The 27,182-nt window shown below is 46.2% G+C and overlaps 1 protein-coding gene across 1 annotated transcript; it reads left to right on the forward strand.

Annotated features, from left to right (window-relative positions):
• The first annotated feature begins 8,999 nt into the window (after nt 1-8,999).
• Nucleotides 9,000-27,106, forward strand: MSLN (mesothelin). The gene is made up of 21 exons (XM_059826576.1): nt 9,000-9,152; nt 10,908-10,929; nt 11,041-11,068; nt 16,113-16,284; nt 16,596-16,811; nt 16,918-17,088; nt 18,097-18,243; nt 18,397-18,446; nt 19,339-19,459; nt 19,786-19,871; nt 20,473-20,602; nt 20,705-20,895; nt 21,659-21,749; nt 22,244-22,355; nt 22,591-22,775; nt 23,606-23,752; nt 23,985-24,118; nt 24,672-24,799; nt 25,397-25,491; nt 26,102-26,291; nt 27,012-27,106. The coding sequence occupies exons 1-21, from the start codon at nt 9,000-9,002 to the stop codon at nt 27,104-27,106; spliced, it is 2,664 nt and encodes an 887-aa protein (XP_059682559.1).
• The last annotated feature ends 76 nt before the right edge of the window (nt 27,107-27,182 follow it).

A 27,182-nucleotide genomic window follows, 5' to 3' on the forward strand; every position in this document is an offset into this window, starting at 1 on the left:
GTTGTTGTGACCCAAGTGCAGGACCCAGCACTTGGCCTTGTTGAACCTCATACAATTGGCCTCAGCCCATCGATCCAGCCTGTCCAGATCCCTCTGCAGAGCCTTCCGACCCTCAAGCAGACACACCCACCCAACTTGATGTCGTCTGCAAACTTTCTGAGGGAGCACTCAATCCCTTTATCCAGATCATCGATAAAGATATTAAGCAGAACTGGCCCCAATACTGAGCCCTGGGGAACACCACTTGTGACTGGCCGCCAACTGGATTTAACTCCATTCACTTCAACTCTCTGGGCCTGGCCATCCAGCCAGGGTTTTACCCAGCAAAGAATATGCCCATTCAAGCCATAAGCAGCCAGTTTCTTCAGGAGTATGTTGTGGGAAATGGTATCAAAGGCTTTACTAAAATCCAGGTAAACGATACCTACAGCCTTTGCTTCATAAACTAAGTGGATCACCTTGTCATAGAAGGAGATCAGGTTAGGCAAGCAGGACCTGCCTTTCATAAACCCATGCTGACTGGGCCTGATCGCCTGGTTGTTCTGTACATGCCATGTGGTGGCATTCGGGATGATCTGCTCCATAACCTTCCCTGGCACTGAGGTCAGACTGACAGGCCTGTAGATCCCCGGATCCTCCTTCTGGCCCTTCTTGTAGATGGGCATCACATTTGCTAACCTCCAGGCAACTGGGACCTCCCCGGTTAGCCAGGACTGCTGATGAATGATTGAAAGTGGCTTGGTGAGCACTCCTGCCAGCTCCCTCAGTACCCTTGGGTTGATCTCATCCGGCCCCATAGACTTGTGTGTGTCTTAAGTGGTGTAGCAGGTTGCTGACCATTTCCCCTTGGACTATGGGGGCTTCATTCTGCTCCCCATCCCTGTCTTCCCACTCAGGGGGCTGGGTACCCTGAGAACATCTGGTCTTACTATTAAAGGCTGAGGCAGAGAAGGCATTAAGTGCCTCAGCCTTTTCCTCATCCTTTGTCACTATGATTCTCCCCGCATCCAGTAAAGGATGGAGATTCTCCTTAGCCCTGCTTTTGTTGCTAATGTATTTATAGAAACATTTTTACTGTCTTTTACAACAGTAGCCAGATTAAGTTCTAGTTGGGCTTTGGCCCTTCTAATTTTCTCCCTGCATAACCTCACGACATCCTTGTAGTCCTCCTGAGTAGCCTGCCCCTTCTTCCAAAGGTCATAAACTCTCCTTTTTTTTTCCTGAGTTCCAGCCAAAGCTCTCTGTTCAGCCAGGCTGGTCTTCTTCCCCACCAGCTTGTCTTCCAGCACAAGGGGACAGCCTGCTCCTGCACCTTTAAGAGTTCCTTCTTGAAGAGTGTCCAGCCTTCCTGGACTCCTTTGCCCTTAAGGATTGCATCCCAAGGGACTTGGTCAGCCAGTCTCCTAAACAGGCTAAAGTCTGCCCCCTGGAAGTCCAAGGTGGCAGTTCTGCTGATCCCCCTCCTTAGTTCTCCAAGAATCGAAAACTTACCATTTTATGATCGCTGTGCCCAAGATGGCCTTCCACTGTTGCATCCCCCACCAGTCCTTCTCTGTTCACAAACAACAGGTCCAGCGGGGCGCCTTCGCTAGTTGGCTCCGTCACCAGCTGTGTCAGGAGGGTCTCTTCCACCCACTCCAGGAACCTCCAAGACTGTTTCCTCTCTGCCATATTGTATTGCCAGCAGACATCTGGTAAGTTGAAGTCCGCCACGAGAACAAGGGCTAGCGATTGTGAGACTTCTCCCAGCTGCTTATAGAATATTTCGTCTGCCTCTTCACCCTGGTTGGGTGGTCTATAACAGACTCCCACCGTGATACCTGGCATGTTGGCCGTCCCCCTGATTCTTACCCAAAACCACTCAACCCTATCATCACCATCATTAAGCTCTAGTCAATCAAAACACTCCCTAACATATAGGGCTACCCCACTGCCTCTCCTTCCTTGCCTATCCCTTCTGAAGAGTTTCTAGCCAACCGTTGCAGCACTCCAGTTGTGCAAGTCATCCCACCGTGTTTCTGTTTTGGCAACTCACGGAAGTGGGGGGGCAACATGGAGTCATTGGATTTTTTTCAGTTTAGGGAAAAGGAAGCTTGTGGAGAGGGAGGAATGCGGGAGGGAAGGGAGGCACAGAGAGGTCTCCTGCATAATTGTGTTGAGCTAGAAGTGATTGTTATTACAGGTGAGCACTAAAATCCCCCTCACAGGCCTATGCAAGGGCAGGCTGGCTGCACCTCTGTCAGCCTAGGTCTATACAATTGCACGATGGTGCAAGGCATGGACTGGGCAGTCTCAGAGACCCCTCCCAGCTCTGTACTTCTTGGATAAGAGAAGATCTCTAGTTGTCTGCCTCTGAGAGCAAGTTTTACCAGCATTCCTGTTACGTGCTCTGTGTTCCCATTTGTCTGCAGCTGAGAAGCCTGATGCTGCAAAATTAGGAAAGTTCATAAAGGGTGGGGACAGCGGTGCTTAGGGAGGGAACATGGCGCAGATGAGACTAATGAGAGGGAGGGCTCTGCTTCTGGCGAGGTGGTAGCTGAGGGTGTGCTAGGCTCTGTCCCCTGAAAGACTCGTCTGCCCAGGTATGGGCTGCGAATATCTCATTCTTGCTTAGTCACAGTTGCCACCTGGATCACTGCATGCTGCTAAGGATATTCAGATAATAGGAATGAAGCTCCTAGACCATGTCCCTTCTGGTTAGCATGAAGGTTACTGCTGAATTATAGGCGTAAAACCTCCTTTTCCAGAGTTGTGTCACTTTTTGCGAGACTGTGGCATTCTCCTCTCTGGGCATCCGTCAGGGTGATCTTACCCTGCTCTGAAAACTGCACTGACATGCTAAGCAGTGCTGAGCCTCCTGCGGCACCGTGGCTGTGTCCCTGCGCTGGGCCAGGCTGGGATCTGGAAAGTGCAGGAGAACCTGCCACAGCCCAAACTGCTGTTCCTAGCTTTCAGTGCTACACAGTGGTGAAGCTGGATGTGGCATCACATGCAAAAGCTAGAAATCCTCTACCTGGAGGCCTGTTTCAGGGAGCTGAAATAGGCTTAGGCTTACACTTAGGCTTAGTCTTAGGCTTACTCAAGCAGATGCAATACCACAAATCAGCTCCAGCCTTATTCTATGTAATAATCAGAATTTTGCTTTGGTATGAAGCATGCAAAAAATGTGATAGTGGTTCACCTCTTACTGTGTTGAAATCATTGCCTGTCTTCCCATCTTTGAGCTCCTCTGTCTTCATCTCTTCAACTGTATGCTGTTTGATTCAAAGACCTTCTTGTTCGTACCACACCTAGCACTCTTGGATCTGTGCACATGGCTCATAGCTGCTAAAGGATGAACACAAATGGCAGCTACTGGATGCTTCTGCTCAGCCACCCTGTGAACAGAACTAAGTATCAGTTTGTTTACAGATGAAAGTTCCTCCTGTTCCTCCTTGCCTTTGTGGACTTGGCTTTCTCTCCCTGTAAGGGGGGTGCTCTGCACACCCTTTAGGTATGCATGACTTCCTGGCTGACACGAGCAGAAAATCCTGACACTCTGCTTGCCCCCTCCCCTGGTTTCCTCATTCGTGGCTGAGGCTCAGTGTTGTTTTTTCTGCTTTTCAGATCTCTCCTGTTCTTGCGTTTCACCTCCCGATGCCCTGGGGAAGAGCCATAGGTCTGACTGCAGATGGTAGAGGCCTGCTGTGCTGCACAGTCTTTGTTGCTTTCTTGGTTGACTCTTATGTGGACCCACAGTTTGTCCAGCAGCATGCCCAGGGCTCCACAGCAACACATGCCTGTCTGACCTTCCATTGTGGACAGCCTGCTTGCAATGTCAAATTTCCAAAAGGTGCGAGACACCGAAAGCTTTGGTATTGAAACCTGACTGAAGGATCTCCCATCCTTCTCAAGGACACCTCATTTGGATTTCCTGGAGAAGCAGCTTCTTGCTTTGAAATAGGAGTCTGTGAATCTGACTATTTACAAATGATGCATTTCAAGTTTGTATAGATTGTAGATTGGGGTAGCTTAGGATGGGTATAGGTGAGAGTCACTTTCACTTTGGGCATCCTCTGCACTTCTGACAAACTACATTTATGAATCAGTTTTGCACTAGTTCCAAAATAGCTGATAAAGATGTGGTAAGAAAACTGGGAGTGTGGAGAGAGACGGGGTTTGGGTACACGGTGATGTTGTGAGTCAACACCAGCTTTTCTCGGTTTTGCCACAAACACGTGAGTTATAGGTGGACATGATGGGGCAAGCCTAAGTCTGGGACATAGCTGGCTTATGGAAAAAACTTCTCTTGAAAAGTGTCAATAAAGTGACCAAACAAATATTTTCAAAACTAGGCATGCAAAATAAGTCCACTGCATCCAGAGAAATTGAGGTCGTTACTGTGGGCAATTTCTTAGTGACTTGGGGGCTCAGATCCAAGGGGAAAAGAAGTCTGAAATGGGTGGAAGATAATTTAATATCCATCCCTTGTTAGAATCTGCAGCAGGTCTCATTTTTATTCTTGCAGATTATGCTTACCAAGTTTTCCTTGCTGAAGTGCTTATAGGCTGACCATTAGCTTGAGGAGAACACAAGTTTAGTCAAAATCAGATTCCCCTGATTGCTGATGCACAGGTCTGGGGAGATCATGGGGAACAGGCCCACATGTCATTCAGCTGAGGAGGGAGCAGGGCAAACCCGTTCCTCAGCTCCTGCAGCATGCAGTTACTGCATAAAAACCCTTTAAAACCAAATGTGATCTCTTTAATAAGAACGTTGTTTAGTTTTTAAAATAGAGCAACCTGCAGGAATTGGAAAGCCCATAAAGTTATGTCCTAGGAGCTTTCAGCAAGGAAATAAATGAAGGTTTGTTGAGGGAGATGCCACTTCTGGTGACAGAGAGACAGGGATTTCTGGGATTACAATTCTGGAGCCATTGGATAATAACATTCCTGCTCAGTGGTCTCATTGCTGTGGTGCTTGTGAGTGCTAACGAGCTGCTGCAGTGAGAGCTGATGCAAGAGCCCACGTGGCACTTGGGTGCAGATGCTTGGCACCTTGGCATGAGCCCAGCGTGCTGTGAGCACCCCCCAGCACCTCAGCAAGCCAAGGTTCATCAAGGAAATAAGACAGATGGCCGTGCTGTGGGATTTGCCTGCACCAGCCCTAGCCTTTTATCCTATGGCAGGGCTGCATTTTTGGATTTCGCTATCCTGATTCCTCTGTCCTGAGTGGAGAACTCTTGTGTTTCAGTTGATTGACCTCGCTGAGCCTGGATCGACATACCTGTGGTCTGAAAACAGCCTGTCTGGCCAGCAGAGGAGCTGCCATGTATTTCTCTTTGGGGTTTCCCAAGTGGAGATGACTGGGGTAAGTAGAAATGTCAAGAAAAGGGCCAAACATTTCCAGCTCCACTGAAGCAAAATTTCCTGATGGCAAACATTTCTTTAGTAGCTAGAGGAAGGTGGTCCTAGAGTAGCTCTGTCCTGGGAGCGCAGCTTCATTTTTGTTATCTCCTGTAAATGGCAAACACGTCCTACACAGGGCAGGGAGGGAATGCATCTATTCATTGCTCTTGTCCTGCTTGCTCCATGCAGCCTCACTTCAGGCTCAGTGTTTCCTACTGTATCCTAGGAATGACAAGCATTAACAAATAACACAGATTTATTTGTACTGTCAAACATTTGTATTCTCAAGAACTTATAGGTGTGTCCATGCTCCAAATCCATCCTGTAATTTCAGATGCAGTTTTGAGAAGCCAGAGACACACCCTGGTTTGCTCAGTGAAAAGCAGCCCTCTACAGATCATAGCCCTGCACACTAAGTGCCCGGCGACTAGCGGCTTGGAGGTGAGTGCCACAGTTAACCCTCCGAGCGGGGTTGTGCAACCTCTTATTCTCCTCTGCCAGAGGGGAGCCTGCTGACTTCAGGGCATTGATAGCAGGGAATCGAGCTTAACTAACTCTGAATTCTCTGCATGCAACTCCATGCTTTCCCAGGCGTAGCGGACCCTCAATAGTTTTTCATGTGCTTCAGGTCTAGTTTTAGGTAAGTTTTGTGACGGGTGTTGGCACGTGTCAGTTTACTTGCGAGACAGTCACCTTTTAACTTTCCTACTCTGAGTTCGGTTTTGCAATTAAGCATTATTCATGTGTGATTTTTCTTGGCTGAAATAAGGGGATTCCTTGCACGTATGGGCACTCTGAAGACCTTTGCAGAAATGTCGCCTCTACTCCCAGGGCTGGGCTTCCTCCTTTTGGCTGGTAAGTATTACTGTGGGGGTGACGGGTGTCCCGGGAGGATTTTCCTTACCAGCAGCTGTAATTGAGATAATCCTCAAAAGGGAAAATTGTGCTGAAAGACCACTGAACATTACTTTGGTGGTTGCTCTAAATCCCCAGCCTTTAGTTATGCTTATTTATTATTGTATCTGTGAACCAAAATATGTTAGTTTTTGTAATAAACAGAGTGGAAAGACAAAGCTGGAATTCATTCTCCTCCTGCCGTTGCAGAGCTGCCTGCTCACTGCTCCTTTTCTTGGAGTATCCAGGTGTCTCTGGGAAAGCACTTAAGAAATAATCTTAGCTGAATCTGATTATCTCTGTATTCCCCTATTTTCCCTCCTTCTGTTTTTTTGGTAGTAAGGGATTCCAGAGCAGGATCTTTGTTTCTTTCAGAAGGTGTCAGCGCTTTATTCTTCCTTCCTTATCAGACTTGAGATCATGTTTGCAGTGAATATTGATGACAATAGAACATGAACTTGCAACATTACAAACAAGCTAATGAGCCATCAGCTGGGGAACAGCTTCATAGAGGCACCATCAATTTCTCTGCAGTAGGCTTAGTTATCAGTACTAAAGGAAGGAAAACAAATAAATAGATAACTTTTTTCCTGTTCTTTATTTCTTTAATTAAGCAGTTGTTGCTGTTCAAAACTGACTGATGTATTATGGACACCCTGATGAAAATGTGATTTTTCCAATTTTCTGTTAACATCCTATACACGGAGGGATGTCTCTGTCCAGCAGGAGTACACAGGTTGTTTATAAAAGTTAATGACTCTTAATGCAATTGCTTTTAAGTCTGGCAGGTCAGTAATTTTGGTGGTGTGTTCTCACATTGGCCACTGGCTCAGTGTGCAGCCGTGGGAAGTCATTCTTTTTCTTTGGGCTATGCTTGCCCCCATCTATCCATCTTCTTCTGTAATGCCGTAGATAACTGGAGGTGGAGGAAAGGCAGAGTATCAGAAATGTGCTGAGCTTGTAGAGAATTTGCATCCAACAGCTTGCATGCACTGCCCTTTTGGGGATGGATCAGAGAAAGAAGAAAGGAAACACAAGTTTCTGAGAGTCCCTAAACAGGTTTCTGAAAGGGAAGGACAGGAGATGTGAGCATAGTGGTGCCACACTATCCACAGGAATGGCCTGGTTGTAAAGCAGCAGTGGGCAGACCGGGCAGTGCTCAGCAACCTTGAGGCACAGAAGTGGCCTCGTGGAGGAGGAGGGCTGTGGAGAGCAGGGGAACTGTGAACAGCACAGCATACGTGGCTGAAGGAGACGGACTCTTCCGGTACAGAAGGCTTCACCACAGCCTGGCGTGCACTAACGAAGCATGGGAGTGAAAGCAATGTTTTGGAAGGGTATTGCTCCCAGAGTAATGCGCACGTATCTTAGGTGGTTCACGACACGAGCTGAGTCCATAGCCTTTGTTGTGAGATGAAGGATTTATTGTCATACAATGACGATTTTTGTGATAGTAGGTTGGGGTCCTCTCTGATCTTGCAGAGCGAGAAGCCACTCTTCCTCTTCCACCTTCTCCCTGCATGGGTGTTTCTGAACACTGCTTTTTCGAGTCAATGGGATGATTTGCATGCTTAAACATATGCGTAAGAGCTTTCCAAGCAGTGGGGCCGAAGGACTTGGCTGTATGTTTCCAAGGTCCAGTCCTGAGGTGTGCAGGAAGTGATTTTCACGGTGGAAACAGCCCAGCTTTGTCTGCAAGCAGGGAAGCATGGCCTCTGGGCCAGCCTCTGGCACTGAACTCTTGGTTATGATTTTGGTAACTCTTTCAGGACTTTCTCTAGGAGTAAAGTTAACGTGTGTTAGGGCTAGAGGAGAGCAGTGCATTTGCCTGGCTGTGGGTGTGTTTCCTTTGCCCGTTACATAGTGACAGTTCTCCATTAATTAAATTATTAAAAAGGTCTAGCAGCTAGTAATCAAAAAAGCTGTTATACTAATCAGGGATTCCTCTCATCCATCCCTACAAGCTATTATATAATCCCCTTCCTAATGAAGGTCATTGGGCTGGTGAACACATCCACACCCAGGAAAGCCACTGCTGCCTTCTTCCTTCCCCTCTTCCCCATTACAGTTCAGTGATAAGGGTCTCCCATCCTGTTGATTTCTGTGCCTGAATATCACCGTGGGTTTGACTGGCACTGCCCTGGGCCAGCTTAGCCCGGTCTTTTAGCCATATGGTGTGGAGGAACCACAGGAGGTTGCTTCTGTGTTTTGATTTTGGGGCTCAGCTCCTCCACATTCCCCCCATGAGTCACTTCTGACCAAATGTTTGTAGGTAACACCAATCCTGACTGTGCTTTCCCCAGTGGGGTATGAGGGCTGGGAGTCCCTGATGCTTTAGAGCCATGGAGCAATCGTGCTGAACCTGAGCTCTGCCTCACCTCCATGTGCTTGCTGGGCCCTACTCAGCTGGCCCTGGGCTAGCTGGTCCATGGGTCCAGGAGATGAGGCATGGATGGGGGTGATCTCTACAGCCACTTCAGCCTCCTGTCAGCTGTAGTGCCTCATCCAAAGTCACTGAAGTTGGTGTTGTTCCCCCTCCTGAGAAGTAACCGCCAAACTTTCAGCGCTGTGTTACTCCTTGAGCAGATGAACAAGGCTTGCAGATGAGTGGGGGTACTGTGGGCTGCAGGGCAGCCGCGCCTGCTGTGGGCTGCCATGCACCGAGATGGGTCAGAGGATGTAGCAAAAGGGGTGGGAGGGGAACGGTGCAAACTGGACATGCCGTGTGGTGTGGTGGTGGGCAAGTGCAGTGAGGGATGGCTGTGGCAGACAGCTCTGCAGGGCGCTGGTGCCTCACTGTGGGCTGAGATCGGGCACAGCTGCCCCAAGAAATGGGTGAAGGTGACAGTGCTGACCAACGGAGTCCTGAGGGTGCCATTAGAGAAACACACTGATAAAAACAACTGTGCAGTGATTCAGTGCTAGCAAATTGTGACAGTCAGCCTGCCAGCGTAACCTCAGAAGCCTCTAACCATTGCCTTCTCCCTCTCCCTGCCTCTCATTTCATGTAGTACTTGTTGCATTCACATGTTCTGTCCTGTCAGAAACTAGTGGGAAGTCTCTACCTTCCCCTTTTTTCTGTACACGGGGTGCTGAGCTTGGCAGGCTCCTAATCTAAAGTAAATAATACTAATGCCAAGGAGATTTGAGTCTGTGTATGTTGTTACTGGTTTCCTAAGCTTGCGTTTCGCCACCTTTCCAGCTTCGTGGCATTGGCAGGGGAGATGCAAGTTGCCATCAGGAACAATATCAAAGTTGGGAAACAAGGCATAGACAAGGGGAGGGCTTGCACAGACCTGCCAAGAGCCATCAGTGACAGATTGACTTCTTCAGTAAATCCCTGTCAAGCTCTAGGGCAGGACTGGCGTGAGGGCTGTCATACACTGGTGTTACCTGCATTGCATGCAGTTCTGCAGCATCGGGTGATTTTAATCCAGTTGAGGACTTACCAGGAAAAATGTATGAAACACAATACAGGCTTGGCTAGGATTGACATGTTGATGGGGACACTGTAAGAAACAAGTAGAAGCTGCAAAGCTAAAAGCATCATGGAAGTATAAGCATGGTGAACCTGGCCTCCTGGGCTGATCGGTGACCATGGTGCACAAGGGATACTGGGCAAGAAGTCCTGGAGAGCAGGACTGTCCCCAGAGTGTTGTTTCTGCCCCTTTCGCTGCCTTTTCCTCTTTGGGGACAGAGATGCATGCAATCCCTCATGTCATCTAAGACACCGCATTTCTGTGCTCTGCCAGACTGACCCAAAGTGGATAGAGGAGTACCTTGTGTCTGCTCACCCAGTCAGCTGTCACATAGTAAAAGAGAAAACAGCAAAAAGGTCTGACAGAAATGATTCTGTGGAATACTGTTGAGAATGAGGAATAAAATAATGTAGTGAGATGAATGATGTTCAGGGTCTGTTAAGCCAGAGAGGGGCTAGACGGTGGGAATGAGCTTCGTCCTGGATTTGCTGCTAAAATCATGGCACGTTGTCTTCCAGGTTGGCAGGTAGCTGCTGTAACTTCTGCTGGGACATACCTGGTAAGGCAAACTTGGGTGTTTAAAATAGGTGTCATCCATGTCTTTACTTGCAAAGCATGTGTGGGTTGGTGGTCAGTGTGGGCCCCTTCCTGATAGCAGTGCATTCAGGGGAGTCAGTTGCTACAAGCCAGATCCAGTGTGGCGAGCAAGGAGGTGGATGGTAAGTGCATTTCCCCTTCCTGTGAGTGGAGTGGGGATGGCTTCTCCAGCTCTTTGCAGGGCTTCAGTGCAAGCACATCACCAGACAGTTCAATGAAAGTGACACCCACCAACCACACTCAAATCATCAGGAGAACAGTCCATCCCGTTGGCCCTCATGCCTGAGTGATGGGAGGACTTGCATAACCCTGAACTTTCCAGCTGTTTGAAGTACAGAGCCAGTACTGATACAAATTTTGCAGATGGCAACTACCTAGCATGGCAAGATGCAAGCTCTGCATCTAGGCACTTGTGTGTTTTCAGGCCAGATCCAAGCACAAATGGTTGCAGCTAACATGCTTGTCCATATGCAATGATTACAAATAATGTTGTGCTACCATTGTAACTGCATGATAAGATCATCTCTTCTCTCTCTTTCTCTCGGCACAGTGCTCCAGCTCCCCTGTCAATGGTGAGTGTCTTACCAAGTAATCTCCATATGGAAGATTCAGACATAGTTCTGTATACATATTCCTATCACAGTTCCTTTATCTTTGTCTCTCTTTCTTTTTGGGGGAATCAGAATCTGCCGTGTGTGCTTCAGTGAAAAGGTATGTGAACCATTAGCAAATTATCTTGGCAGCATTTTCCTTGGGAGTGATACTGGTTTGTTGGGGATGTCACTTCAGGTAGCAGGAAGCCTCTAAAACCAGGTATAGCATCTTTCTCCCCGCAAAGTCCCAGGTTTGCCTGTGGGCAGGGAGGGCTCTAGTTGCCCTCACTGAAACAGTGAAGGGAAAATGCCTTCCTGGGGCCCTGTGTCTGTGCAGGACAAAGAAAGGCAGGGCAAGTCCCTGATGTGTCAGCCAGCCTGATGCAGTGGGGATTTACTCCTTTGACAGCCTTGACATTGGTGCCGAGCTTAGCTTGGCTAGTGGTGAGGGCCTAAGACCCAAACAGGTCTGCTTCAAGCCTTCATTGAACTTGATTGCTACCTAAGGGTCAACAGTTTACAAGTACCCTGTCCCTGGTCCCGAATGGTGCCAGCGAATAAGTGTCATCATCTGTGTTGTTTGTTTGTTCCTCTGTATTTGTTATGTGGGCTGTGCCTTGTTGTTATGGCTGCCTGGCATTGTTCCTGCTCCTTAACGGGTGGGCTGGACCCTTTACACAAGAGTAGCTGATAGCTGTCCCTGCTGCAGGTGAACAAAGCTTCAAGGAATAAAAGCATGTGGTCAGGGGCATTCACACGCCCTTCACTGTCTGCCTGGGCGCTGGGCTTAGGCAGCTGTGCTCCATACCTGCGTTTGCAGACGTATTGCTGACGGAGTGCCAGCGCCCAGCCAGTTCTGCCCCCAGCTGCTGCAGCTCTGGGGCAGCTGGCATGGGGCGGATGTCTCTGCTTTTTCCCCACCAGTGTCAGCCAAGAGATGCTTCTCGAGATAGCCCGTGGCCAAGCATCCCCCTGCAGCCTCACTTTTGGTCAATACGCCTGTGCACAGGTAATGGCAGTCCACTTCTTTTCAGGAGCTAGTGTTTTGTTTTCCTTGGCAACAGTGCCATTTCTATCTTAAAAGCAGTCCCACTGTCAGCTGTGAATGGAGTGGCCAAAGCCTTGTGCAGGCTTGGGGTCTGGGTTATCGAGGTTTCCCTCCCAATACTGAGAGAAGGGATGGGGTCAAACACACAGGGACACAGGGACCGTCCAGAGCACTGAGCTGTGGCAATGTCACCTTCCCAGGCAACACGTGCTCTGCATCATGAGGCTCAGGGGCAGCTACACCACCATGGAGGCCTTTCTGGGGCTGTCTGTGGAATTGGGGGGTGCTGTCTTTTCTAAACCTCTCAAATGAGAAGGTGGGACAAAGGAGACTTCCAAAACAAATTGGCTCGTAGAAACTGGCATCATAGTGTTGAAACAAATCTCTGCATGGGAGTAACCCTGGTCCATTGGGGAAAACCACTTCTGAGCACAATAAAAAGTGATTGTGGTGTGGAAAATGTCATCTGGAATATTTCAGGTTTACTTCCCTTCCTGCTTTTGTCATTATCTCTAAGTTGCTGTGCTGCTAGTAATTGCAATTGAATTAACAAAGATTTGTATTTTCCCATAAATGTTTCTAGCAAAAAGATGTAACTTCTTCAGATATTTGTTGGTGGGCTTTTTGTTTGGGTTTTTTTCATTAAAAGTCATTTCTGGAATGAGGAAGTTTCTTATGGATGTTTCCACTTTGATCAAATGGCTATTTTTATTTTTTTTTGGTGGGAAACAATTTTGAATAAAGTTTTTTAAAGCCACTCTTTGCTTGGGGGGAGCACAGATTAGATAACAGAAGGATCCAGGATTTGGAACTGCATAAGTTTAGACTTGCTTCAAGTCAGTGTAAGTTGGACTGTCTTCTGACTTTTCTGTCAACAGGTTTCATCAGCTTACAGTGCTGAATGCTCACATGTAGGTGAGCTAATGAAGCAGACCTAAAGGAGATTGCATACTGCAGCATCTCTCAATATGACACACCTTTTATTATCTCTATACGGATTTCCGTTTTCTTTTTCAGAGTGCTTGGCTGCAGGACCTTCAGGATGATTTCCTCATATCCTTATATTCTTGCCTTACCCCTAAACCTGCCAGTGCTATGAATCCGGAATACTCTGTTCTGTTCTTTTCCAAATATGATGCCAAGAAGCTTGTAGCTGCTCTGACTATGTTCAGCCAGCGGGTGGGTATCACATATCCAACTGTTTGTTCACCTGTAACATTAATGCCAGTGGAAGGCGTTAATTAACATTACCAGAGAAGGGATTATTGCTAGGGGTGATTCTGTCCATAACGTTCAGATTCACATGGATTTATATTAATGTTTGTTTAGAAGTCCATAGTCACTTGAATTCACCTGGTCCTTCTTGTCTTTTGCCTGCAGTTTTCTCGTGTGCCTCTTTCTCTTGAGTGGAACATGATCTTCATTAATGGCCTGTGGGAGAAGATGTTGCAAGTACCTGATATTGACAGCCCACCCGTTTTGTCTCAGTGGGTCCATGAGGGGCTTCAGCCATTCCTGGTGGAGCCCAAGGTCTTTGCTTGCCTCCATGCCAAAAACGTGTCGTGTGAGACATTTCAGATGATGTAAGTGCTGAACGCAAACGTTGTTTCAGTCTCGTGCTGCTGAGATGGGAGAGGGGCCCTTACTCCAGCCTCCCAAAACAAGGGGCTAAACCCTGTAAGCGCTGTGAACTGACGGAGGCCCAGGTGGGGTCTCCGAAAACTCTCTCCAAGGCTTCGTAACACACCTGCTGACCCTGTAACTGGTCCCCTGCATCAGTCAACGTGCGTGTAATGACCCTGCTAGTGCTGCATTTCCAAAGCAGTATCTCAGGATTGGCAATGCAGCCCCCAGATGATTGTGGGGGGCTGTTGTGAAGGGAAGTCACACTGGTAGCTTTGAAAAGGGATGTGATTGATAATACCAGCCTTCAAGTAACAGCCCTTTCTGTGAGAATCCAACCCTGCCAGGTTTGACTTCATCTGTGTTTGAGATGTCTGCCTTTCTTATCCATCTTCAGAGTTGCTGCCCTGAATGGCATATATTCTGACCTTCCAGTGGAAGAACAGAGGAATCTTTACGCCGGGATCAAATACTATCTCATCCAGGATGGTAAATGACTTGGTTTTCTTTAAGAAACAACAGAATGCTTTAAACCACTGATGTATGCTACAACATTAGCTGCGATCTGACAGGGCTGAGGCTTCACAGATTTTTTTTTTTTTTGGTGAATTTATATTGCCTCTTCAGTGCAAATAGGCTGGGAATATGACAGTGGTAAGTGGTATCAGGAATCATTTCCCTGTCTGAAGGCTTTATTAATCCAGGATTTTTATAAATTAGCACAGTCAGTCCTATGCTGACTTATATCCTGTGCAAATGGCATTTACTGCTTTTGTTGTGAAAGAATGGTGCAGGGTTTGGTTCTGAGAGGTAAAGAATTCAGCTCAGAAAGTCAGAAAGGGGACCCAGGTAGGACACTCCCTGTTCTCCAGGCAGTAGCTTGCATGCAAAAAATTTAATGTCCTGCAGAAAGTTTTGGGCAGATTTGAAGGGAGGCGGAAAGAGACTGGTGATGAAATATTTGGAGGGCTGTGAAAAGAATGAGGCATCTGTCCTGTCCCATGTGCATTTATAATCTGAATGCACAAACACGCGGATTTGAGTGTAATGCGTGATCAGAGGCACTTAGGGGAGCTCTCTGCTGTCTGAGTTCTCTGATAGACTAAATCCTGTTCCGCATTCAGAAATCTCCAATCTCCACTGATTTCCTGATACAGTGCAAGTCTATGTTCTATGGTGTCTCCCTGTTTTGCAGGATCAAACCAGAAATGCTACAGTGCAGCCATTCCAGGTCTGAATTCCACTGCTTGGTTTGAAAATTATATTGGATCCTTTTTGGAGCATGCTACTGTTGGAGACCTGCAGCTTTTCGGTGATGAACCAACAGTAAGTGCAGGCTCGTCATGGTGTTGAAGAACCTGCAGTGTGCAAAATATTGTGTGCCTGGGAGGTTGTCTTCCTGCCCTGACCAAAATTCATGGAGATGCTGCTAGCAGGAACATTTCTCTTGTTTATTTATGGTGAACAGTCACTTCAGTTCTTTTTTCCCCCATCGTGATTTCTTGTGATAAGAGGCACTTGCACAGAAGTTGGTTTCACTTAGGTAACTGCAGAAAGCAAACTGGAGTCAATGAGAGGAGCAAACCCAAACCTTATCTCAAGACTGGACCGATGTCTGGGCCTGGTTTAGTGAAAGACTGTACCAGGCCTGCATGTGTGAGCGGTGCTGTAGGGGCAGGGCCACGTCCTTTAGCAGCTCTCCCACCTTTGTGCCTTACAGCAGTCATGGAGTGAGAGGCTTACCGTGCCCTTGGAGTGCAAAGATAAATAAAACAAGGTCCTGGTGTATTACTTGAAAACAAAAAATAAATTCCCTCTCAACTTTAAAGCCAGGTGAAAAACCCCTTACTGCCTGAAGTGAGGTTTGTTCAAACTGTCCCAAGTAACTGTCAGGATTTAAAGTATCCATCTAAATTATTTTTGGTTTTTTTTTCCCCATGTCAACACCCTCAGCTTCAAAAATTTGCCAGGGATCCAGTCAATATGCAGATGGTCAGCAACCTCACCTTGCTCCGGGAGACAGCTGTGTACTATACCTCGCTGCTGACCTCTGGACCTGGTTTTCCATTATCGAGGTACAGGACCTGACCTGACTTCCTACCTAACTTACGGTTTAGCATGGTACCGTGACTTAGCAAAAGTTTGCTGAGTGGTGATTCTGATGGCTGCTTTCATGAAACCTTTAAAGCGTTTTTCTGTTCCTCGCATAAATTGCATTGCACTTGATCTTGGGAGGGCCAGACCACAAGTTCCAAATCTTGTCATGCAGTGTCAGCCACCAACTAATGACCAACAGCACATCTTGCATGTTTTTGCACTTTTGCATGACACAGCAGTGCTCTCTGTAAACAGGAGCATCAGCATCGTTAGAGCTAAAATGCATCAGGGGAAACGTGCACTGGAAAAGAGCATCCTTTGGAAAAAGAGGAAAGATCTGACAGAGCCACTGTTTATCATACTGGCAACTCTTCTCCCTGTCTCCCACCTGCAGTCTCCCAGACAGATTTATTTGCTACCTGAGCCCCTCGGCAGTGAGCAACCTGAGCAGAGACGAGGCTCTGAGCTTGGCCCAGAGGATCAGTAAGAACTGCCCATTGAACCTGACACACAGAGGAATAACCAGAGGGAGAGCTCCCTCCTCCCTGACAACAGAGGAACTGCAGGTAATCTCCCGTCCAGCCCTGAAACTCAGTTTTTCATTCACCTAGACAAAATTTGTGAGGGTTGAGGATTCAACTCTTGTGCCGCCTCTTGTGTACGCTCCTGTAGGCCATCTTGCTTTTTTTATTGTGGTGTCTGGCTGGTGTTTCATAATTTGAAAGTTCTCGGTGGGTGGAGGCAGTCCATCAACAGGCTTCATCACACACGTTTGAGGCAGAAGGTCCAGTTTAAGACATCCAAAGGCTGTAGGATCCAGTAGGCTCACGTCATTACTCCTCTGACTTCCTTTGCTGTCTGTGTGGGACCTTTTCAGGTTGCATCCTCTCTGGTGAGAAAATTTGAGCATTTCCCTCCTGCAATCCTGCATGCTTTGGGCCAAACTGCGGTTGGACTGTCCATATCTGACATCGAAAACGGCATCAGTGATAAAGACCTTGAAGCATCTATTCCTGTGCTGGGTGAAGTTCGCGGCTGGAACACTGAGCAGTCCAGTGCTATTATCAACAAGCTGCTCAGCTCTGGCTATCAGGTACAAAGGATAAGGTTCACAAATGCACCTCACACTGGTATAGCTAGCTGCCAGCAAATGATGTTTGGCCCTTCATGTACTCATGCTTGCGTGCATTACCTTTCAGATCTGGGATGGAGAGAGCCTGGCAAAGCTAGGGAGCTTGGTGGCTGGCCTCAACAGCAGCACACTTCGAAGTCTGTCTCCAGAAGTGATCTTGGAAGCCATTAAGTTTCCTGAGTTCATTCAGCAAATTGTGACCCTGCCCTCTGCTCTGAAAATGACATTTGTGGAAAAGGTGAAGTTGTTCTTCTCTTCAGGCGTCATAAATTAGCAAAGCTCCAGTGACTCACAGCTAAGAACACTGGTTACCTGGGGCCAGGCATTGACACACACCCGCACACCCAGACAGCATTCCCTTGGGGGTATTTGTCATTGCTAAACAGAGTGTGCAGCAAGACAAGCGTCTCAAGTCCCTATCACTGTGCCTGTGTAGATGTCCTTGGCTGCCAGCCAGCGTGTTCTACCGAGCCTCTTGGGGACGAGGGCAGAAGAGACAGTTGTTTTGCAGGGTGGTCCTAGAAACTACTCCCCACTGACTTGAAAAGATGCTTTCAGAGAAAGGATATTGTCGTGGTTTGGAGTAAGAACGTGTGAGAAATGAAGGAGGCTTAGAAAGTCCCTTTTAGGGTAGACTGATCCTTCAGCAATGCACTATTTCATTCCCCCGTGTGACTGTGTAGGATTTGGACGCCTCTTTGCCTTTTTTCTCACCATGACTTTAGCTTTCAGGTTGCATGTGTAGCACTCAAGTTTGTTGTTACTCATTCTCCCTCTGGTAAGAAAGACTCTGGCACCAGAGGCCCTGCCTATAGCATGTCCTCTGGCGATGGGGTAGCCAGGGCTCTGTGTGAAGCATTAGGGGGATAACATGTCATTCACCACAGGATTATTCTGCAGTGTGCCTTTGGCAACTTGAGACATTGTTTGTGTTGGCAGAGAGGAAAGTTATGTCCCTCCTTTCTGGTCAGTTAAACAATTTTAGGGCATAAAGCCAGGAGGTGGGAAACTGATAAGAGACAGAATCGTTCCCGTTCAGCAGGACCCCAGGTATTAGCTCCAAGCAGCTCTCCTAGTCTGATGAATATGTCAAACAGGAAATATTTCATGGTGTTAGGTCTCTGAGAAATGCCCACATAATCAGCAGGGGAATTTGCCTGGCTTCCTTCCAGTTCGTCATTTCTTCTCCAGCAATTGTTTATATTAGCCACAGTGTTTGAATGATGCGTTTTGGTTTCTTTTAAAGATTTCCTCCAGTGTAGGCCACCCTGCTGATCTGGTTAAATATATCCCTGATGCTCTGGCCAGTTATATTCCAAAATCATTGCTTGTTTTTGGGGAAGAGAAGCCCAATATTCAGGATCTCAACAGCAAAATGTGGACCCGAGAACAGGTAATATGCTAGCAGCTTGTGTCCTTCTTACCCCTCAGTGTCAGCCTTGGACTCTGCAGAGCTAGGAGTCCGCTCTGCAGATCTGTCTGAAAACAAAGGTGAGTGTTGCAGAAGAGCATGGTAAACCATTGACACTCTGGCTTTGCTTCACAGGCTGCCATGTTTTTCGGTGATGTGATAAAGACAGAGCCTGACTTCAGCAGGTAGCGTTTTTCTTCTCTCCTTCCATTTTCCATGTTTGTATTTGCTTTGATTGCAATTTCTGTGTTTCCTTTGGTACATATGGCAGACCCACCATATTCAATCCATAGCAACAGATGGAAAATATCATGCAAACCCAAACACGGGCATGTAGCATCAAGATTTACCAGGGTGTCAGCTGCAAAATATACCCATAAGCCACAGTTGCTTTCTAAAATGATGCTGCTGGCTCAGACTGCACCTGGAACCTTGCTTCTGACTGCCTCTGTGGAAGGCGTTTCTGATCAGAGAATATGTCAGTCTTCCACAGTGCTATTCCAGGGATTAAATTTAGTGGGGCTGATACATGTCTTTTGTCAGCTCTCGTATCTGAGATGAAAAATTATTAAAACCATTATATATATATCTCTCTCTGGAAAAACAATGGAGTCGACATCAGTGTCTTGCTGATTTCAGAACAGAAGCTTTTCATATAGAAAGCAATTAAAGTTTTAAGGACTTCTCCCTGAGCTCTCCCAGGCTGTGCAAACAATGTTCAGTGATGAGGATCTGCACAACTCCATTTCACTTTCAACTTGTGGTATGTACTGAAAACACAGGGAGGAGACTGATCTTGTAGATCAGGATACAGCAATACTACTCGGGGTGGAGATACCTGCATTTCTACTTCCAGTACGAGTCTCTGGATTATGTTTATTTGACCAATGATGGCTTCTTGATCTCCCACATAGGTCAAGACTAGCAATTTTGAGGGGATGGAGTTTGGAGAGTGTTAAGCTTTGAGAATGGGGGATGTTGATGCTTGCTGTATTTGTCATTATATATGTGGGAGACCAGCACTGAATTTCCTCCTGAAGTCCTTGCCCCTCTGACTGGCTTTCTGTAAATGTTCAGGCTTTCCCAGTCAGTCCTCCAAGGCTTCACGTGTGCAGCTGCCAATGAGATGGAAGCAGAAAGATTTCAGGAGCTGGCCAAAGTCATGAAGAGGAAGAATGTCAAGCTGGGAGAAGACCAGGTCAGTTCACGTATTTCGAAATGCCGTGTTTGATGTTGTCATGAAGATAGCAATGAGGATTGGTTAGCAAGAACAAAAACAGCTTCAGGGACTAGAACAAATGTAACTGGTCCTGGGTCTCCATCCCACAGTTCTGAATTTCCCCGAAGAGAGGAGAAGTCAAAACCCACTTGCCTAGGTTTCTCAGGAACCAAAACCTCCGAATTCTGTCTTTTTTTTTTTTCCCCCCTTACTTTGGAGCAGAATAAAATCTTTATATTTGTTTTATTTTTCTTATGTTTTCATACTGTTTTCTTTGTTTGATGTAAACTGTGGTGTCCTTTCAGCTGAGTTGCTTAGTGAAGATGGTGACGCTGCATGGGATTCCCAAGGATTTAGATAATTATCCTAAAGACCTGTTGCTGTTTTTAAGGTAACTGTGCTATGGTTTTCATGTTGTTGCTTTAGTACTTAGTGGGGAAAAAGAGGTATTACTTTATAACCTAGTTGGTAATGACTAGTTCATGTTTGATGTATATTTCAAACTTGTTCAGGCCTCCTTACAGGGAAAAAGAAAATTAGATTGCAGAAAGTTTTCAAAAGGTTTTTAAGGTCCTTTCAGATTCAACCATCCATCATATTCATATAAACAGTATGAAGCTCTCTTTAAATATATCTGTTTGGATATGAAACCGGTCTGTGGTTTTAGTACTTTCTGGCCTCTGTGAATGTGCTTTTCCCTTACAACATCAAAGAAAACAGTGGAGTGGATTTCTTTTTTCCAGTAGCTACCCACTGTGGTTCTGTATCCGAATCTTGAACAATTTTAAGCTGAGTCTGACAATACATTCTTTAAGGTGAAAATGAATTTTTAAAAAATGTGGGCTAGGATCTTTGGGAAGAATAACTGCATAGAGTTTAGTCCTGTAGGTGTGGAAGATGTTATACTGGACACAGTATATGTTGAACATCCTTGAACCTGACCAAATGTTTGATATCATTCACTAGAATTCATGGAGCATTTGTCTTTCTAGTCCTTCAGACTATGCAGCGACAGGAAGCTGTAGGCAGTACTTTACTAATATTGGGAAAGCAAATCTTGATGTTCTGCAAAGAGAGTCATCTCAGCGGAAACAGCTGCTCTTGGAGGCTTTAGCGTGTTTGGTAGGTGGTGAGGGGGACAGCTGGGGAGAACTTGGGGTTCAAGAATGCTCTTCTACAGTGGCATCCAGTTCTATTTAATGCCTCTGTCTTGTATTACTTCAGGAAATTCCCGACACACAAGTAAATGAGGAAAATGCAGAGATTCTGGGACGTCTGGTCTGTGACCTGGGTGGAGAATACATTAGAAGTTCTGGTGGGAATTTGCTGAAGCAATTAAGTCAGTGTGAATCTTTCCTGCCTGATCAAGAAGAGGCTATTAGGAGTGTCATCAGCAGTGGTAACACTACATTTGGGTATGAATTTTTCTTCTGGGCATCAGCAAAACAGTTCCCTTAAACAAAACCATTGTCCTGTTAAGACCTGAGTGAACTCCAGCCAACCAGCTTGATCAAAAACTTGAATAAGTCGTTGCTTTAGAATTTAACATTGGGCCTTTTCACGTTGTTTTATTTGAACTCCTTTCAGATGAAAAGTTTGGCTGGAATTCCACTGAAAAATACATTGTCATTTCTGTGTCTCACCTGCTGTAGTTATAAAAGCCTTTCCTCTGGTCTATTTTTTGTTAATCAAACTTCTCTGAGACTGTCCTGATGAACACAGGTGGGCTCTAGCTGCTTGTCAGCTACTGACTTTCAGACAGCATTCTGTTTCTACCTGTCAAACTGACAGATGCTTGATAAATCCCTGGCTGTATCTAACAGAAACATTGTCCAGGGAGGCAAAATATTTTCCCTTCCTGTGTCAAATGCCCTGAGATCTTGACACTGAATTGGGCCATAGCAAGCAACAGATATTCTTTGGGTTTCATGCTTAAGAAAATAACGTATTTGTTAAATGCCATTCCCCCACCCAGCTGCCCTTTTTCATGTTACTAACAATTGCTCCTGCTCTGGTGGAATGAAGTTTTGTGTAACATGAAGTGATCAAGAAGTTTTAGGATTTAAGTCTTGTATTTTCTTAACTTCAGATGTTACAAGGACATAATCCTGGCAGCTTTTAAGGTGAGGTTTTTTTGTTCTTCCTTGAAAGCTGATCAGTGCTAATTTTTGTATGCAGGCCTCCTGTAGTGTGGTCAGCATTTACCTTGAATGAGCTCAGTGGATTGATTCCTGTATTTGATCACAGCATCTTGCAGAAGATCCCCAAGGTGGGTTATTCATAGAGGTGGGGGGAGTTTGGGAAGCACTCCTAGGTCCTGCAGTATGGAAGAAGTATGATGGGGTTTGTTCAGCCAGTGTGTTTTCAGTAGTGTCTTCATCTAAAAGTGTGGTGCCAAAGGGGATGGATGGTCTATGAGAAGTGAGGGTTGATCAAGCTGACAGCCTGGAACTGCAGATCTAGGTCGCTGTCATCCTTTTCCTGTAACTGTCAGAAGAGTACTAGAGGCAGAAAGCAGTAATAACTATATACAATGCTTTGTGAGGACATAAAATCATTTATGGGGCGTGGGATATGATAGAGTTTCAGTATTTAGAAATTTGCATTTGGCTTATCAAGGAAAGGTCTCTAGGCTTATAGCAGCAGGTCTGCTGCTCATAGTACTTTAACAATGAAGTTTCTTGTTTGTGTGACTAGCAACTTCTTATGCTGGTGATACGCTCAAGATTGCAGTATCCCCCTGATGAAACATTTTCTTTGCAGAATGCTTTAACTCTTTGGCTGAAAAACTTTGCACACGATTCACCTCTGTCAAGGGAACAGCTGGCCACCATTGTCGAAGAACTCCTGCCTACTAGGCATAAGCGTGCTGATGGTACGGGAGCTTTCTCTGATCCATAATGGCAGCATTTCCCCGGTATCAGAGTTGATCCTAGTGCTTGTGGGTCTCCCTGAGTATGTCTGAGTTGAACTATGAAACACTTGTTGGTAGGTCACCCTGGAAAAGGGTGGAACCATGACTGCATACCTGTCCATCTCTAGCAAGGGAGCATTCAAAGCCTGAAGCAAAAGGATTTAACACTGAGCACATTTGATAATTGCTTCAACAGGTTGCCCACCTGGCAAGCAGATAACAGAGATGGTTCTCAATGATGAATTAATGCCTATTAGCTACACACCTGAGGAGTTACAAGCTTGCCTGAAGAATGTCTCTCTGGAGAATCACCTCTCTCAGATACTGACCTACGCCTTCAGTGTTCAGCAATTAGCTGTGCTGAAGAGGAGTCTGGATGAGGTAATGCCAGGCTGAAGAATGTCAAATTATCTACTGATGAGATTGCTCAGGGACTTGTCCAGTTGAGTTTAAGTATCTCCAAGGACTGAGACTCCACCATCTTTCTGGGCTCCTCTTCCAATGTTTGACCACCTTTACTGTGAAAATACGTATCTCTTAATAGCTAATCAGAATTTTCATTGCCTGTTGGCCCTTATCCTTTCACTGTGCACCTCTGAGAAGAGTGTGGCTCCATCCTCCCTATAATCTCCCACTAGATAGTCGAAGACAATAATAAAATCCTCTCCTAGTCTTCTCTTCTTCAGACTAAAAAACCCAGCTCCCTCAGTCCTGCTGCTCCACTTTGTATGTTGTGTGCTTCTGCCCCCCAGACCAGTGTGGCCCTCTGCTAGACTTGCTAATCTTTGCTAGACTTTGTCGAAGTCTTTCTTGTACCAGGGAGCCCAAAACTGGACATAGTATCCAGATGGGGTCTCGCAAGTGCCAGCCAAATGGAGGGGAATAATCACTTCCTTTGACCCTGCTGGCTGTGCTGTGGCTACGGAAGCCCAGTATTTGATTAACATTCACCACTGCAAGGCATACTGCCCACTCAGGTCCGTGTTGAGTCAGTTCACAGTGCTTCAGGTTTTGTTCCTTCCCCTGGGGCCTGCTTGCCTCAACTATCAAGCAGAAAAAGGACAGATGAGCTCATGGAATCTCACTGGCTTTGGTTTCTTATTCCTTGCAGACCTTTTGGGCTTTTTCACACTAATTTTGCAAAGAGCATAAATTCATAAGCACAGGCATGATAATGCGTGTTCATAGCAATAACAACGGTCTTTCCACAGACGTATCCTGATGGGTATCCTGAAAGTCTGCTTCCCAAACTGGGCCCTCTCGTTTCTTTCATCACCCCTGAGGACGTTTCCAAATGGAAGATAAATTCAGCTGACACACTGGCTGCCTTGCTAAAAAATCAGCCCAATGATGAACAGGTGGGGATTTGGGTTTGCTTTCCTGCCCATGTTTGCTTCCTGGTTCGGGAGCCACTGGTTTAGGACTAGCTTAGTAGGTTCAGAGATGATTGGCCCATCCTTGAGGTCCAAACAAATAGATTTGAAATTATTCAGTTTTACTTTTGTAATTATTATATTTGTTTTTCTTCTGAGGATGAAAACTTAAGTTCTGATTCAAATTAACTTTTGAAAAAATGATATGTTTTTCTAGGCTTCTGCAATGATTAAACGATATGTTGGCTTCGGAAATGCCTTGAATGCCACTGCACTGAACGCAATTGGTACGGAATACGTGTGCCTTCTAAATGCAATTGAGCTGAATACGATAGACTCCAACAGTTTGAAGTGAGTCAAATATTGTCATGCTCTTGGCTTCTTGCAAAAGCACCTTCCTATCAGCAAGTGCAGTTTCCCTTTCTCTCCACTCAGTGAAAGGAAATCTAGGAAGCAACTTAGTACCTGCTCTATGTCCAATTTAAAAGCCTGCTGTTCTCCATCCTGCCAGGAGGGGTTCAGATTTGCAATCAAACTCTCTTTATCGCACAACAGATACGGTCTGCATGCATGCTTTTCTCTAAAGGCAAAAGAGAGTTAATTTAATGTCATTTGAAAGACTGCTGAATTAAATTAATTAAATAACTATGTCTTTCCAAATACATAAACTTATCACGCACCACCACAGCCATCATAACTTAGAAGACATATCATTTTGAGCAGGAGACTGAGCCATTATTTTTTTCGCCTAGCTTCTCTCCATACTTCTTCTTTTTACTCGGGAGAGGGGTAACCTGTCCTATCTAGAGAATGCCAGAGGGATGCTCAGAATAGTTAAAAATTTGTTCAGGTTGGGTGAAGATAATAAAAATTTTTCTCTCCTTAAATCTTCATTTTTCTGCAGATTGGCATCTCTGAATCCTTCAGCCTGTTCACAGTTTACGAAAGACATCTTGTATCCTAAAGCTAAACGTGCTTTCTCAGACCAGCACTCTCTGCCTGCTTACTATAAGCTTATTGAACCATATCTAGGTATGTAAAAGAACATTATGTTATGGGGGAAGAGAGAGGTCTTAGCCAGAAACTGAATAGGTATTAAATACCATCTAAGATGTGGGAATTTTCAAAGCCAAGTTGTTAAAAGTTTCACGGAGTTTGGGTCTTTTCCAACTTGTAGATGGCATAAAATATTCTTGAAAGATTCTGTACCTGACTTAAAGTTGCTCAAATCAATTGTCAGGGAAAATCAAACTCATGACTTTTGGGATGGGTAAGATCTGCTACAGCCATGAGAAATAAAGCTGCTAATGCTCAACACTTACCACGCAGCCATTCTCCATGTCCCAAAACATAGATTTTTCTCTGTTAAGTCAAGAATTTATTCACAGCCTGAGCAAACTCTTCTTAACCCTCTGACTAGCGTCTGGCACGTCACAGTTTGGTTTAATGGCCAAGATAATACCTCCCAGCAAAATGAAGTAGCATGTATATACTTTGCAGTTGGAACTCACTCTGGTAGCAGCCCCAGCCCTAATAAATTTTGGAGACATCATTGTAGCTCCAGCTTATACACTGTTCACTTGAGTGCTGTCCTCCATGCGTTGATATATTTTCTCTTTTTGGTCCCAGGAGGTGCTCCTGGAGTGGATCTCAGAGCTCTAAGCAAGGACAATGTGAACATGAGTGTTAGTACTTTGGCGAAGTTGAGAAGAGACTCTTTGATGGTGAGCTGAATCTTGAAATTGTTTGACTTCTTGCATTCGTATCATGCTAAGTAGTCGGTTTTGGTTGCATTGTCCATTGGTGTAAATCAGGAGTCACTCCATCAAATTCAGAATGATGCTACACCAGTGGAAAGTGGAGAACCAGCCTGAAACTTCTTCAGAAATGTAATTTGGAATCATACGTGGATGCTAAGCCACTCTTACTGGGGAATTTCTTTAGAGCAGGCTCTCATAGCAGTAGTGGCAGGAGCAGGGGACAGGCAGCCACGAGACTACAGTCCACAGCTATGTGACAAATCTTCTAACAAGAGCATTAGCAGTAATATCCTCAATTTGGGAAGAAAGCCCAGTGATTTGGGCAGGGACTGGGCCCCCCACTTGAGAGTAGGAGACTTGTTGTCCGAGGACAAGAGAAATAGTCTTTGAGGAACCATCGTGTTCATTCCCCTAACCTAAGGGAAGATTGTCCCAGTTGAAACCACTCACCAGAAATTTGTCTTCCTTGCTCTTCACACTTCCGCTGATAGAAACCTCATCAGTTCCTTGGTCAGAGGTATTATTTCCATTCCTGAATTTACATCCGTAATTCTTGCTCTTTGATTTCTCCTAGAGCCTGACGCCTTCTGAGGTTCAGGGCTTGCTGGGGACGAATCTTGGTGATCTGGAGAAATGGCAGAACAAGTCTCCCATCCGGGAGTGGGTCCAAAGGCAGAAACAATCAGAGCTGGATAAACTACATGTTGGGCTCACTGGGGGAACACAAGAAGGCTACATCAACATCGTCACGCCCAAATTTCAGCGTACGTATTATATTAGGACCTCTGATTGTTGCGCTTTAAATATATATTTTTGGGTTACAGCAAGGAGAAAAACTGCCTTATGGAACCAAAGTGCTTTCAGTTGTCTGTAAAAGAGAAGTGAGTGCACCAAGCTGATGTAGCTCCCGGGGCCCTGAGTCAGGGCCTTGCTCAAGCAAGCGGTGGCCTTGGGCACTGCTGCCAAACAGCTCTGGTCCTGCTCTCAGCAGTGCTTGTGCCAAGGCCCTGGAAAGTTCTGCTGGCTGCTCTTGTGCCAAGAGAGCAGAGACTGTTGATCTGGGCTGCTGCGGACCCCTTCCAGGGGCACTGGTCACTACCCATCCACCCAGACCCAAGAAAATGCACTGGGCAGTGCTCACCACCTCCCTTCACCTCCTGGTGTCAAGGGGCGGCAAGTTCAGTTCTGCCGAGGAGCCTGAAGCCTTGCAGAGCAAATTCCAGGCCCAAGATGGAAAGCAATCCTGTAATCCCACTGAGAGCATCCTCGCTGGCTGAACACTCAACTGAGTGAGCACTTCCAGAGCTTCCTCCTCTGTTGTGTGTTGGGTTTGGGCTATGACTTGGTGGTCCTGTTCGGGGTGGCTATTTACCAGTTAGAAAGCCAAAGATCTTCCCTGGATGAGGCATAAAGGGAGGTGCTTCTCCATGGGGGAACAGTTCAATCGTTGATTCTTTGTGCTGATGCCCTGCTTTTTCTTCTAGCACCATCCTCAGCCTCTCTGGGTGCTGTGGCCATGACGCTCCACCTCCTGCCTCCTCTGCTTATCAGTTTCCTGATGATGTCGGTCTTGTCTTGAAAATCTTCCCTCAAGAGAAAGCAAGATGAGGGGGACCAGCCTGTGACCTGCTCTGAGGCCTGTCGGGGACAGCCAC

The sequence above is a fragment of the Gavia stellata genome, chromosome 18, assembly GCF_030936135.1.
Source record: "Gavia stellata isolate bGavSte3 chromosome 18, bGavSte3.hap2, whole genome shotgun sequence".
In the NCBI taxonomy this organism is placed as follows: domain Eukaryota; kingdom Metazoa; phylum Chordata; class Aves; order Gaviiformes; family Gaviidae; genus Gavia; species Gavia stellata.